General features: G+C 41.8%; 1 protein-coding gene across 6 annotated transcripts in view; it reads right to left on the bottom strand.

Moving 5' to 3' along the window:
- The window catches only part of DISP1 (dispatched RND transporter family member 1), a 200,243-nt gene extending 199,946 nt beyond the window's left edge, over nt 1–297 (bottom strand). The window contains exon 1 of one of the 6 annotated variants that reach the window (XM_054497542.2): nt 215–297. Coding sequence is in view for 1 of the 6 variants with exons in the window: in XM_063671774.1 (XP_063527844.1) it covers nt 122–169 (48 nt within the window). In the remaining 5 variants the exon portion in view is untranslated. Of the gene's footprint in view, nt 1–121 lie in introns of all 6 variants that reach the window. The other 5 variants (XM_063671788.1, XM_054497533.2, XM_063671808.1 and 2 more) reach the window with 5 other exon arrangements.
- Nucleotides 298–15,809: the final 15,512 nt, after the last annotated feature.

Below are 15,809 nucleotides of genomic sequence, written 5' to 3' on the forward strand. Positions count from 1 at the left end.
CCCTAAAGGCTACCCTTAGGGCTCTCCTGGTTCCCCGTTCTCAGTCCTGGCCCTTCTCTCAAGCCTGGGGTCCCGGCTTTGACTCCACACGCGCAGGAGATGCCGACTCTCCCGTCCCTACCCGGTCTCCCAGTCCCGCGGCGCCGGGCGGCGGCGCGCCGAAAGGCATCCACTGAGGAAACAAGTGCCTGCAACGCTCCGGCTGCGAACTCACCTCCAGTCCGGGCTCTCGGATCCTGGCCCGGAGCCGGGCTTCCGCCTGGCGCGGTCCGCGTCGCGAGCGGGACCGGAAGTCCCGCCCCTCGCCCGCTCCCGGCCCGCCGGCCTCGCTTGACTACAGCTCCCCGGGAGAGGGATCGCCGGCGGCGGGCGGCGAGCGGCGGGCGACGGGCGGCTGGCAAGGGGCAGAGGGCAGAGGGGCTTGGCTTGAAAGGGCGAGGCAGGCGCCAAAAAAATTCCCTCTCGCGTTCCTGCTCTTTCTAGTGTATCCATCGACCAGTGTGCAAATGCTTGACTAGGCTTTTATTCTGCTCAAGCCCAGTGAGGCACAAGATGACTCAGACACTGACCTCTGTCCTCACAATCTAGTTAAAAGTTGACATAAGTAAAAACAGAAGTAAAGCACGCCACAAGACAGTGTTTCTTCTTTCATCATTCAGATTATTATCACCTGCTATATATGGCCTGTGAACAACCAGGCACTGCTGTAGGGGCTGGGGGTAGAGTGAACAGAGGACAGCCCCAGCTCTAGTGACGCTTACACTCAGGGCGGGGAACTAGCTATAGAATAAATCGAACAGCGGCGGCTCCTTCGGGAGGCTTATGCACAGAAACAAAAATATATAAGCAATGAAACCATCAAGTGTTAGAGGCACTGTGGTGGTGCTGTAGGGAACGGTGTGATGTAGAGAGCTGGACAGAGAAGGCTTTCTAGAAATAATGACTCTTCAATTGAGACTGAAATAAACGATGAATAAGAGTTAAAGGACAGGCAAGGTGGAGAAGGGCATGCAGAGAAGAAGGACGGTATGGAGTGAGAGCTTGGCTTGTACCGGTAGCTGGCCAGGAGTTAAGCAAAGTGTCAGACGGCGGATGCAAGAGCAAGCGTATTGAGAAGAGACAAGGCCAAATCTTGAAAAACGTTGTGCCTTATGCTTAAAAATTTTGGACTTCAGAGACTCCGTGCAACGGAATCCGTGGGGTCATCTAAGGGAATAGACAAAACAGTGAGTCATGGGGTTGACTAGGGGGATTGTCCTAGTCATCAAAGTAAAATAATAGATCATGAGTAGCATGTTTTATCCTTGAGGGTGCTTTCTTGAACTGCCATACCCGGATGTAAAGGCAATAGACGGGCTACCACAACCCTATAAAGGCAGGACCACAAGGGATCATACCCCTCAGGTTGCTGCATTGAGCAAATCACGCCAACCGAGATGCTAACTGAAGTCACAGGGATCTATGGAATGGGCCCAGAAGAAAGAAGCTTCAATACCAGCTACAGTAATGAGGACTGTTGCATTTTTTGTTTGTTTTCTTTGCTACTAGTGTTTAATAAATACTCTCTTGCACACCAAGCCCTTTCTTTGCCTTTTTAAAAAGGAATGGTATAATACATAAATTTTTCTTTTTTTTCTGCTTTTGCCAGCAAAAGGCCATACATTGCAATATATGGAGATAGGATTACAGTAGAGGAAAATGAGGAATGGATATCATGTAGAAAGTCTGCACTTAGAGGGCATAACATCAACTCTAAGTGAAGTAAAAGGTCACACGTTTGGGGTTTCTCCCATTGGGAAGGTTAGTAGTCCATTTGTGGTGGTACGTGAAATAACTGATTCACATAGCAGCAAGGTGTATTTTTGAAAGGATGGGAAAAAGAGAGTGTGTCTGTGGTGTGATGTGTGGTGTGTGTGTGTGTGTGTGTGTGCCCACACTGGGTGCCAAGAAGTAGAATGTAATAGACGCTCTCTGAAATGTTTCCTTATAGCTTCCCACAATTCCTTTTTTTGTAGGAATGGCTGAAATACATAGAGGCAGCCCTTTTATGGGCCACATATGCACAAGTGACCATGTCCTAGTGTGACCAGCTACTCTGGTTTGCTAAAGACTGAGGGGGATACCAGGATGCTGGACTTTCGGTGCTTAAACTGGGATAGTTTTGTGAAAACTGAGACAAGTTGGTTGCACTACCATGTCCCTTGTCTACATAACAGATTAATTCAGAGGTGGGCATATCCTAAACCAGACCATTTAGACTCTTTGCCCCAGAAATCTTAAATGAGGCATAGAGAAACACAAAGAGAATATAGTTACTCAGTAGAACTGAGTCACAAATGGCAGTTCCCTAAAGAAAAAAATCTATTAACACCCTTTGCCAAAGATCCAGGACCTGCCCTGTTTCCTTTGGTTACAGGAGATATCCCTGTATAATTCCACAACTTTTTTTTTTTTTTGGCTAGTCAAAGAAGATTGCTGCTGCTTGCAACCAAAATAATCTTAAGGAGGGTATTCATATCCAATCCTTGTTTAAGATAATGTGCTCCAAGAGTCTCTTCTGAATGGGCACTGAGCTGAATGAACCATACTCGTTGCCACAGCAAACCAGACCAAGTATGAACACTGAACTCAAACAGGCCTAGAAAGTCTCACATGCATGGATTTTGCAATGCACATACAGGGCTCCACTCTTGCAGGCTAAATTAGAAATGTTGTCCAAACCTAGAATTAGGTTAGGCATGAGTAAGATGTTCAAAACTGATGGGAAAAGGGGGAAAGTGACAGGAATGATGAGAAGGAAATAAGGATAAGGAGAGAAAGATGGAAAAAGAGAAGACTTCTCTGAGGGGTGAACATCTTAGTTCCCTTCTTTTCAGTTTTTGATTCCTCAGTCCTTTATGAGATCCAGCTAAATGTTCTGCCCTTAAGTTCTACGAAAATTCCATGTCCTTCCAGTAAACCCCCCATTTGGTTAAGAATCATTTTAGTAGGTTTCCCCTCCTAGCAATCAAACCCCAAGACATCAATTCACAAGACACAAGGTTGCCCACTCATTCTGTAGCATCCACCAGAGTTCTGGAGCCACTTTCTCTCCTCAGACTCAAGAACAGGAGAAGGATTTGCACACCTCCATGGCTGCCTGGTCCATTCAGGAAAACTGTCACAATTACCATGGGTTAGATGACTTTACTATTAAAATCACACAGGTGGGGAGAATCATGCAATCAGAGTGTAAAGCGGAAGGAGACATTGGAAACCATGCATGTCAACAGAGGAAGGAACTAATGCCCTTCCAGCTAGGCATAGTGGTTTTCCTAAGGCCGAATAGCTCAGTAGTTCCAGAGACAGGACTAGTTAATAATCTCGTCTCTCAACAACTGAGGAAACTACTGTGAAATCCTTAGTGCACTATTCAGTCTCCTCCCACTCAGCTCCTGATCTTCGGAGTTTACCCACATCTATATAATGGCATCAGCCTGACTGCAGAACTGTGAGAGCTGTTCAAAAGCCATTTGTGGGTGACAGTAGATAATGGACATGTTAATCTGAATCAGGAGAGAAAATTTTAAGGAAATTTTTCCTACTTTTTTTTTCCGTACTCGCCAACTGGCTCAAACAGGTAGATGGGTTAATTAACAGAGCTAATAAGGTTAGTTATTCATAAAGTTTATTTACACATTCCACATTCTCTTTAGTTCATACATAGGTATATGTCATTTCCTTACTTTTTTTTTACCACCAACATAAACATCAATATATTTGCAGTTATGTCTAAAATTATATCCTCGTCCCTTTGTAATTTAGTGGCAATTTACTAAATTACTACTAAATCCAGTAATTTAGAAGTTTGTGGCAAAATCAACTAGTCTACACTTGGAAGCAATCACAACAGCATACGCCCTGCTATATTAACCATTTGGTGTAAACTTGCATTAATTACAGATTATGAATTGAGTAATAAATAAGGTCAGCCAGGGATCTCCAATTAATAATTCCTAACTCTTCTGCAGCTTATTAAAGGCAAGATATTTTCTATGAAGATCTTAACATCTCTTAGATAAAGTGAAAAATGAATCGCTAAATTTAAAGTGCCATTTCCTTTCTAATGATGTGCAAATATTACTCACCATCATCATCTCCAGAAATTTGGCACTGTTGCCCAGGCTGGAGTGCAGTGCTGCGATCTGGGCTTACTGCAATCTCTATCTCCTGGGCTCAAGCCGTCCTCCAACCTCAACCTCCTGAGTAGCTGGGACTACAGGCATGCACCACCATGTTTGGCTAATTTTTGTATTTTTTTTTTTTAAGAGATGGGGGTCTCCTTATGTTGCCCAGGCTAGTCTCAATCTCATGGGGTCAAGCGATCCTCTTGCCTCAGCCTCCCAAACTGTTGGGATTACAGGCGTGAGCCCCCACACCCAGCCCAGAAATTTTTCATCTTCCCAAAAATGATACTTTGTATCCATTAAACAATAATTCTCCATTTCCTTCTCCCCTCAGTGTTTTGATGTAATTTTATGTTTGTACATCCTGCAAAAATATTTTTAGCACCGATTCATATCTTCTTGAAGTAAATACATTTCTAATAGAAATAATATTTTGCCTTTTTCAGCTCTTTTCTCCTGTGGAATCCAAATAAAACATGTGATTTCCACAGGGATGCCATTCTGCTTCAGACCTCTTTAAGATCTAAACCAATGGAAATTCCATGTGTAAAAGAAACATAACAGGGAGACTTGGCATGATACTCATTAACTAAAAATCTGGGTGGATATGTTCCTAAGGATTTTTATACAAGTTAATACTTTTGAACTCCAGTCCTACTTGTTTCTCTGCAAAAGCAATGGGCGTTCCACGTGTTTGATTGGTGCACAAGCCTCACTTTGTTTTCCTCCCAGGAAAATCAAAACTAAGCAGAGATACTCCCGCCAGAGAAAGCTTCACCTGCTAAATTCCACAGCAACTAATAAAACAAGCCTTTGTTTTTCAAAAAAAATTTCACTCCATGGTTGGTAACTAAAATAGACCCGCAGCTCTAATCCTAACTTGGAAATCTCACCAGTAGGTAAGTAACAGAATGAATTTTCAGTTCTGCATCTCAGTGATAAGAAACATATTTCCTAAAACAGAATTAACTACAGGCTGAGAATATTAAGGCAAAACTTTTCCTGTAGAAACAACGGATTCGTGCCTTAAAGGGGGCTACACCTTCTCTACATCCTGATTAGTTAGTGAGAAGTCACTTCTTTTATTTTTAGCATTCTCTTAAAAACTTTTAAAATTGAACAATAAAGCACAGGTTGATTATAGCTGCCTTGAGTAGACATGGTAGAACCATAGCAGGTTATTTCTTTTCTTTTTTTTTTTGAGACGCAGTCTCGCTTTGTCACCCAGGCTGGAGTGAAGTGGCATGATCTCAGCTCACTGCAACCTCCACCCCCCGGGGTTCAAGCAATTCTCCTGCCTCAGCCTCCCGAGTAGCTGGGATTACAGGTGCCCGCCACCACGCCTGGCTAATTTTTGTATTTTTAGTAGAGACGGGGTTTCACCATGTTAGCCAGGCTGGTCTCAAACTCCTGACCTCTGGTGATCCACCCACCTTGGCCTCCCAAAGTGCTAGGATTATAGCAGGATTATAGGCCTGAGCCACCACACCTGGCCAGCAGGTTATTTCTGATTCCTCTATATTTTTGTCCTGAGAGGGACCTTCTCTGCATTGCAAATACTCACTGCCCAGAAAAAATGCCCTGCACATAGAGTTGCCAGATAAAATATACTAAAATATATGATACTCAGTTAAATTTGAATTTCAGATTATTTTGTAGCATAAGTGTGTCCCCAATATCACACAGGATATACTTATGGTAAGAAATTACTCATTACTTATCTGAAATTATATTTAACTGTGTGTCCTGCATTTTTATTTGCTCAACCTGGCCAAACCCTGCTTACACACAAGTAAGGTTCTTTAAATATTTCTAAAGGAAAGTTTCCTTAAATGTAATTAATGCAATTCCCTTAACCCCACCAAAAGCGTGAAAAGAACATTGGACCGTCAATATACTATATAACTATCTAGCATTATGTACTTTTATTATTTTGTAATAGAAAACAGAAGCAAGACCAAAGGTCTGGGGTGAGTATTAAGAATTAAACAGAAGGTGGACCCGGTGTGGCGGCTCACACCTGTAATCCCAGCACTTTGGGAGGCTGAAGTGGGCAGATCACGAGATTAGGAGATGGCAGCCATCCCGGCCAACCTGGTGAAACCCTGTCTCTACTAAAAATACAAAAATTAGCTGGGCATGGTGGTGTGAGCCTGTAATCCCAGCTACTCAGCGGGGCTGAGGCAGGAGAATCACTTGAACCCGGGAGTTGGAGGTTGCAGTGAGCCAAGACCATGCCACTGCACTCCAGCCTGGCGACAGAATGAGACTCCATCTAAAAAAATAAAAAATAAAAAAAAAAGAATTGAACAGAAAGTGTGTAAGACTGAATCAGAGAAACTGATCTGATTTCCATATGGCTATAAGATTAATAACTTATGGATCAGGTGTTATTTAGTATGGTAGTCTAGGACATTGCTTTCTCAGAGTGGACAAAGGCTATCCAACAACCAATATCTTCATGTAATTACTCTTGAAGTGCTTTTCTGTGGATTTTTAAGGTCATGTTTTATTATTTTTTATCAATCTTTTTCTCATGGCAGTTAAATAAGAATTTTGGTATTGGAGGAGTACATCCCAAATAATGTTGGAGGGATTTATGTGGCATTTATGGAAAATGGAACATTGAGACTACATTTACAAATAAACATACAGAAATTGCTGACTTTTCTCTACACACCCCCATCAACATTCACTCCAGCAGAGCCAAACTGCATATAGTTTCTGAGACATCACTGCTGCCCTGACTCAAAGTCTTGTCTACATATGTCCTCTATGCTTCCAACCCTTGAGGCCTCAAAGTGAAGGTTCTTGCAAATGTCCTCACTCCACCCCAGGTCATGCTTTTTCACCTAAACACAAAGGGTCACTGCTGAAACCCAATTCCATAACTTCTGTCTGTGAAGCACCTCCTTCAGTTTCTTCCTGCAGCCCCTCTCTACATGGGAGAGAGATCAGTAACATCGAAGACAGACACCATATTATCCTTATTAGCTTTATTAGCCTCTTGCCCAAAAGAACATTTTTATTCTTCTTCAACTAAGCACCGGCTCATCCATCTGGTCATTTAACAAACATTCAGAGAGCGTCTACTGTTCTAGATGCTGGGGACACATTGGTGAACAAAAGACAACAACTTCTGCTGTGATGGTTAATTTTACGTATCGACTTGATTAAGAAATACCTAGATAGCTGGTAAAGCATTACTTTTAGGTGTGTCTGTGAGGGTGTTTCCATTAGTATACTGAGTGGTGAAGATCCACCCTCAACATAGGCAGGCACCGTCCAATCCTCTGAGGGCCTACAGAGAGGCAAAAAGGCAGAGAAAAGGTGCATTCACTCTCTCTCCTGAAGCTGGGATATCCTTCTTCTCCTGCCCTGGAACATCAGAACTCCAGGTTCTCTGGCCTTTAGACACTGAGACTTGCACCAGCAGTTCCCTGGGTTCTCAGGCCTTTGGCCTTAGACTGAGAGCCCATTGACTTCACTGGTTCTGAGGGTTTCAGATTTGTACCCAGCCATGCTACCTGCATCCCTGGGTTTCCAGCTGGCAGATAGTCGATCATGGGCCTTCTCAGCCTTCATAATCACGTAAGCCAGTTCCTCTAATAAATCCCTTCTCATCTAGCTAGCTAGCTATCTCCTGTTTGTTCTGGCTATCTAGAAAATTAGGGCTAATATACCTACTCTTGCAGAGTTTACATTCTAATTGGAGGAGACAGAAAATAATAAACCAATAAATAAATATGTTATAACTAAATATATTCATGTATCTAGCAAGATGATAAATATTTATTTATTATAATTTACGTGCTTAATTAATATAATGATAAATACTTTGGGAAAAAAATAGAGCAAGATAAAAAGGCAGGGGTGGGAGTAGCAATTGCAGTTATCAAGAAGTGACATTGGGGCCGGGCGCGGTGGCTCACGCCTGTAATCCCAGCACTTTGGGAGGCCGAGGTGGACAGATCACAAGGTCAGGAGATCGAGACCATCCTGGCTAACATGGTGAAACCCCGTCTCTAATAAAAATACAAAAAAATTAGCCAGGCGTGGTGGCAGGTGCCTGTAGTCCCAGCTACTCGGGAGGCTGAGGCAGGAGAATGGCGTGAACCCAGGAGGCAGAGCTTGCAGTGAGCCGAGATCGCGCCACTGCACTCCAGCCTGGGCGACAGAGCAAGACTCTGTCTCAAAAAAAAAAAAAAAAAGGTGACGTTGGAGCAGAGGCTTGAAGAAAGTGAAAAAAAAGTGACTGGGCACGGTGGCTCATGCCTGTAATCCCAGCACTTTGGGAGGCCGAGGTGGGTGGATCACTTGCTGTCAAGAGTTTGAGACCAGCCTCACCAGCATGGTGAAACCCAATCTCTACTAAAAATACAAAAATTTGCCAGGTGTGGTGGTGCGCACTGGTAATCTCAGCTACTCAGGAGGCTGAGGCAGGAGAATTGCTTGAACCTGGGAGGTGGAGGTTGCAGTGAGCCAAGATTGCACCACTGCACTCCAGCCTAGGTGACGGAGAAAGACTCCATCTCGGAAGAAAGGAAGAAAGAGAGAGAGAAAGGAAGAAAAGAAAAGAAAAGAAAAGAAAAGAAAGAAAGAAAGAAAGAAAGAAAGAAAGAAAGAAAGAAAGAAAGAAAGAAAGAAAGAAAGGAAGGAAGGAAGGAAGGAAGGAAGGAAGGAAGAGAAAGAAGGAAGGAAGGAAAGAAAGAAAAAGAAAGAGAGGGAGAAAGAAGGAAAGAAAAAGAAAGAAAGAAAGGAAGGAAGAAAGAGAAAGAAAGGAAGGAAAGAAGGAAGAAAGAGAAAAGAAGGAAGGAAGGAAAGAAAGAAAAAGAAAGAGAGGGAGAAAGAAAGAGAAAGAAAGAAGAGAAAGAAAGGAAGGAAGGAAGAAAGAAAGAGAAAGAAAGAAAGGAAGGAAAGAAGGAAGAAAGAGAAAAGAAGGAAGGAAGGAAGGAAAAAAAGCATGTCTGAGGAAAAGTATTCTGTGCAGAAAGAATAACCAGAGACCAGGCGTGGTGGCTCACACCTGTAATCCCAGCACTTTGGGAGGCCGAGGTGGGTAGATCACCTGAGGTCAGGAGTTCGAGACCAGCCTGGCCAACATGGTGAAACCCTGTCTCTACTAAAAACACAAAACATTAGTGGGGTGTGGTGACTTGCACACCCGTAATCCCAGCTACTCAGGAGGCTGAGGTATGAGAATCCCTTGAACCTGGGAGGCAGAGGTTGCAGTTAGTTGAGATTGCACCATTGCACTCCAGCCTAGGCGACAGAGCTAGACTCAGTGAGAAGGGAAGGGAAGGGTCAGGATGGGAAGGGAGGGGAGGGGAGGAGACGGGATTGGAGAGGAGGGGAGGGGAGGGAACAAGGAAGGAACACCAGGGCAAAGACCCTGAAGCAAGAACACACAAATCAAATTCTGGATATCCAGTTCTCTAGAATGCAACATATTCAAACGTGTTTCAGTTCCAGCTTAGGCCTAGACTGAACCTCCTGCTAGAAAGCTTGAGCTGCTTGCATTTCTGTCTGCACTAGTCAGTCCAATGGACATTTCTTCTTTGCCAGTTGCTGTCCAGTAGACTTTGCCAATAAGGGGCAAAAGAAGGATACTGAAAGCAGACAGAGATGGGACATCCTCTTTCCTGTCTGCTTCCTGTTTCCTATCAGCATCACTTGGAATGGCCCTTCTCCTTGGGAATGGCTATCAGGACCAGTTTCCAGTTTTTACCCTACTTCCAAAACCAACTTCATCAGGTCTCCAAGAGTATCTGCTACTGAAAGGTGGCCCTTCCTCGGAGTCCCAGGCACCACTTCTGCAGCCCCTGCTCTTCCCTTTGTTCCTCCAGCCCTAGAGATGTGAGCCACTTCCTGCAGCTTCTGTCTCTCTATGACCTCAGTGCCCCCTCTTGCCTTTTCAGTTGTCCATCACCCACTTAGCCAATTCCCAATACTGAATTCACTGTGTTATGATAACTAATGTGGTTTCTTTTTATTGATATAGGGAGCTAGGAGGTAAACTTCCTGAAGGCACAAACAATGTTTTATTTGTCTCCGACTCCAAGCAATTAGCATGAAACCTAGCATATAATAGAGATCAATAATGATTTGTTGAATAAATAGTGAATAAATGTCATATCTGCTCACTGGCAAAGTAAATTCAGACAAATTCCTGGACACTTAACACCTAACCCCAACTTTCCCATTAAGTATTCAGAAAATTGCCTTGGCTTGCCTTGTCAGGGCCTTAAGTGAACAGCAACCTCCACCCCTCACTCCCATCAACCACACAGAGGGAGTCTGTGCCAGTCAGGAGGAAACACACGGAGAATGCAGGCAGGAACAACCACGTCCTTAGGCAGACCATGTCCTTAGGCAGTCTGTGGAGATTTTAAAACAAGAAGAGAGTGTTTGGGTTCAAATGATTTACTCAAATCATTTGAGATTGGCCCACTGCCCACCCAAACTCTGGAAAAACATGAGCCACTTTCTGACAGGGATTCATAGCAAGACACTGAGTGGCTTATTTTCGTTTGGTCAGAAAATATAAAAGAACATCTCTCTGGGAATACCTGTGCATGAAGGAAATACCATGCCACATTTTAAATGCTAGATTATATTTCTACTAGGAAATTTGGTTGTAATAAAAATGAAGTAAATGATACTTGAAAGTAGAGCAGAGTTGCATAGGGGCTTGCATGAATGAGCATGCAATAAATATTTGCTAAGTTCTTCTATTGCCACTCTTTATCAAAGTTCTGATTTATGATGAAATCATTCGAGAGAACTCAGAATGCTTTGCATCCCACAGCAAGCATATAAGAGATAAAATTTTGACACAGTATTTTTTTTATGTACTTTTCCATCCTGGCCACTGTCTCAATATAAACTCTTCTGTTTGAATTATTATAACAGCCTTCAGACTGGACTTCTTGCCACTAGCTGTGGGCCACACTCCACATTGCTATCACTTATTTTTCTAAAACTCCCTTACTTAGTTCAAATCCCAGTTTTGTACACTACTATCTGTGTGGTCTTAAGTAACTTACCTAACCTCTCTGTGCCTCAGTTTCATCATCTTAAAATGGGGATGATAATAGTTCTTACCTCATAGGGTTGGTACAAAGTCTAAGTTAATGTATCTAAAATACTTAGGACAATGCCCACCACATTGAAACTGCAATATAAGTGATAGCTATTATTATTACAGTTGGAAGCACTAGGTGGCTTCATGTTGCTTATGGGATAAAATCCAATTCCTTAACAGATGTGGGTTTTCCTACTCAGAACCTCCAGTTATCTTTCCAGACTCATCCTCTATCTTTTCCCTCTCTACTTCTCCCCCAAATTACCTATCTTCTCACCCCTTCTGACAAAATCTAGTTTTCTCTTTAGAGCTTCCATGAAACAGACCTCCAACCACCCTGTCTTTCCAGTCTCTTCTTACTGAGTTTCTTTCCATGTGTTTTGCTTTGTACCTGGAATGTCTTCCTTCTGCCTCTTCAACTGTTATACTCCTACTCAACTTTCAGGACCATCACAGATGTGACCCTATGAAGCCTCCCAATGCCCTCCAAGAGGAGGTAATGAGTCTTGTCCTCTGGCCTCATCCATGGCTTCATATCTCTGCAGTGTTAATGACCATACTATATGCTATTATTTACGCATTTACATAGCTGTCTCTTCCCACAGTAATTTACATTCCTGGAGGGCAGGAAATATAGCCGAAAAGATGACTGTGCTTTCCAGTGATTGACATAGTTTGTGTCTGATAAATGACAAAGAGATAAACAAATCAACACATGAATTAGCAGGGGAAAAAAAAGCCATTCAAAACAGGCAGAAAGAATTGTCCATTTTTTGAGATCTCCAAACAGAAGTGCATGATGATCTTCCACCATTGCTTTAATGAGAAGTGGGTGAGTTTGGGCCAGATGACCTAACTTCTGACTCTAAGATTCCAAGAGAATCTGCAATAAAGTTTGTGTATGTGTGTTAGTGTATTTTGCTTAATATAAATGAAGTCAAATTGGACTCTAATGTTATTATTTTATTTTACACCATTCAATTTTTAAACTAAGAAGGTATATTTAAATACACACACACACACACACACACACACACACACACAGCGGATGTAATATACCAAAAATTGGTTCTCTGGCCCATGAATGGTACAAAAGTTCACAGAAGAAAGTTCACAGAAGTTCACTCACCTTTACTTGTATTATATGTAAAGGGTCATTCTCCAACTTGGACAATTTGAAAAATGCAAATTTAATCTGTTTCTATTCCAAAACAAAGTCAAATACAGAGAAAGAAGGATAAAATGGTAGGTAAAGAAAGGTAGGTGCTATAAGGAGAGAGTTAAGGAACTGCCGGTGGGACTAGAAAAAAAAAAAAGATAATTGATAGTAAAGTGAACAGAGAGTGGTCTTAGATGACTCAGGAAAGCTAACTGTCCAAACAGTTCCAAATCTAAAATTAATGTGTTTATTTAAATAATACATGAAATGGAAAATGTCAAGCAGCAAAACCACTAACAGTTGTTCCTTGACAAATATGCAGCACACGTAGCTAGAAAAATACCTCTTTTCATTGGAGAAATTTCTCCCTGTTGCAGGCTCTGGTACTTTACATGCCAGTGTAACATGAATCATTTCATGGAAGCAGAGGTGAAAGAATAAGCCTGAAAATAAAATCACTTCTAGTTACTTTAACAAAACAAATGTATGTTTAAAATATTAAAATCATTCAGTCTTGATGTGAAATGTAGTTTTTAAATAAGAAAAATAATTGTTTTCGCCAAATCAACATGAAACACTTAAAATAGTCCATTACCCAACCAACTCGCTTTTCACCTTCCTCATCCTGTGTATTAGTAGTCTAAAGAGAAAGATAACTTTCTTGTTTTTTTTAAGGTCCCAAAGAGATCTCAGTTTACAAAGGTAGATAACATTCTTTCTATACCTTCTAAGCATCAGTTTATCTTGAAAGCTGGATTTCCCTCAAACACTCCCAGAATGCCAGTATTCACATGTTCTTCAAAACATCAAAAGCTATTTACCGTGGACTTTTTGAATAGTGCATCCCTAGCTGCAAATAAGTTTGTTACAGTGGATAATAACCTTTTCTTGACAGCTAACACATATGACAATAAAATATACAGTTTTAAACAATAAAAGTCTTTAAACCAAAGTGTCCAAATAAAAAGTATAATATTACCCAAAACTTTAGACCAGTAATTTTTCTACAATTTTTAAGGGGAAGAAAAGTTTGCCTTACATTTCATGTGGCATCTAGCCAGCAGATCTAATTGTAGGTTGGGAAGGGTGTAACTCGTAAGTGAAATGGGAGTCAGCCACCTTTGGCTAAAGCTCATTATAATCTCAGGTATCCTATCTTATTATCCATGTAAGTATACTTATACTTGTCAGTTCACCTGAGGAAAGTTTTATTTCAAAAATACGATCCCTGAACCTTTGACATGTAAGCCAATAATGATTTTAAATACTGCTGGGACAGGAACACTGAAAAAGTTAGGATTCTCAGCAAAATTATGGAACATAATCATCAGCCCTCTCATATTTCCTCTGTGTTCCCACCCCTTGTTATGGTATTAACTAAAATTTGAGGTGGAAGTTGAAGAAGTCTTAAGCATTGATCCTCCCAGGAGTATTCTTTTATTTCCTTGGAAAATATTCATTTAAAAAAAAGACCTTCAAGAATTAATGAAATGAAGCATTAATAGTGGGTTGACATATGGAACAGGAGGGCCTCAATTTACCAGCACAGTGCTATGGTCCCAGGCCCTTCCACTCTTCCTCCCGGAAGGTGTGAAGTTTTGCAGAACTGCTGTCCCTCTGCTCATGTGCCCTTCCCCTTGTGTCCTCCTCTCCCTTCCCACCTCCCCCATGTCCCTGCAACTAACTGCTCCATTGTCACCATATGTCCTGAATTCCTACCTGAGAGTGAATGAATAAAAGCAGATGTGCTACTTTGGAGAAAAATGACCTCTGGCCAAATCATAAACTAACTGAAAAGACCTGAAAGGGACAACCTAAATGATGAGCCCTTTATCTGGTCCTCAGTTAAAGTCTAAGCACATGAATTCAGCCAGTCTATTCCCTCCTCCTCATCAAACTCCTGCATGTTTGCTGAAGTAGTTACCCACCTACAGTTCACATCAGACATCTTTCCTCTGTCCATTAGGGCTTGGCTGGAGAGTCTTTTGACCTGAATGCTTTGTGTGAGCCTGCCTCAAAAAAATCAATTCTGGAAAATGAACTCAGAGTATTTACAATAAATAAACCCTATCATTCCGGGATGGATGGCTTTGTGTTCTTGGACAGCTATTTTCTAGTTTGATGCTTCAGAACCATTGCCTGTGCCATTCCCTCCACCCACCCCTCCTGCTGTCTTGTACCAGCATTAGACTTTGCTCTTAGGCTCCTGGTTTTTTTTTTTTTTTCTGGTTCTCACCCAGAGGTCAGTCCTTCTTGCCCTTATTTCTTTCATGAGAATGATTTCCCTCCTGAAAATATGATCCACAATATACACCAATTCTCCCAGGAAAAAGCACATGCTCACCCACACAATTTCACATACAATTTCAGTATGCTCATGGGTGATCCTGTTAGGTCCATGATCCTTTATCTTGGAAAACTTTGAAGAATTACATAGGCAAAGTTAACCCAATCTATTAGAGACAAAGTATACCCTGCATTTATACATGCATATGATTCATAGCTCAGTTCATTAGGGAACAAAGTTTGTGGGACTCTTTTTTTTTTTTTTTTTTGAGACAGGGTCTCACTTTGTTTCCCAGGCTGGAGTGCAGTGGTACAGTCTCAGCTCACTGCAATCTCCACCTCCCAGGTTCAAGCGATTCTCATGCTTCAGCCTCCTGAGTAGATGGATTACAGGTGCCCGCCACCACATCTGGCTAGTTTTCATATTTTCAGTAGAGACAGGGTTTTGCCTTGTTGGCCAGGCTGGTCTTGAACTCCTGACCTCAGGTGATCCACCCGCCTTGGCCTCCCAAAATGCTGGGATTACAGGCGTGAACCATCGCGCCCAGCCTGTGGGACTCTTCTAGAGAAAACCACACTATCAGAACTAACCCAAAGTCTGCTCACCTTAGGATACTTTCAAGATGTATAGAGTCAAAGATTCAGGCTTCACTTATTGTAGCTAGAGGAATGCCAACTAGTCTACAATTTTTGCCTAAGGCTCCATTTTTCTATTACCCAAAACATAATTTGAATTATCATTTCATTTGAAAAATGTCATGAATAGTTTATATTTCCTTTTCCATGCCTTTACCTTTCCTACATCATTTTTTTTAGAGGTGAGGAAAAAGGAAACATGATCAGGATAAGAAAATCCAATAGTATTTGTTAAATACCTGTGGTGTCACCATTCATGAGTTTCAGAGAGCAATTATGTGACAACTCAGGTTGCTGAAGTATAATCGAGTTAAGATCATTATCATGTGGAACAAATCCTGAGATGTGAAGAACTTAATGGTGTCATTATAATTACTGAGGATTATAATTAATTTTGGATTATGAGTGTCCATGAACTTGAAAATGACAGTTTAAGTGCAGTTTGGCTCTTTATGGAGACATTTTTACATTTATAGAT

This window comes from Pongo pygmaeus, chromosome 1 (assembly GCF_028885625.2).
Source record: "Pongo pygmaeus isolate AG05252 chromosome 1, NHGRI_mPonPyg2-v2.0_pri, whole genome shotgun sequence".
NCBI lineage: Eukaryota > Metazoa > Chordata > Mammalia > Primates > Hominidae > Pongo > Pongo pygmaeus.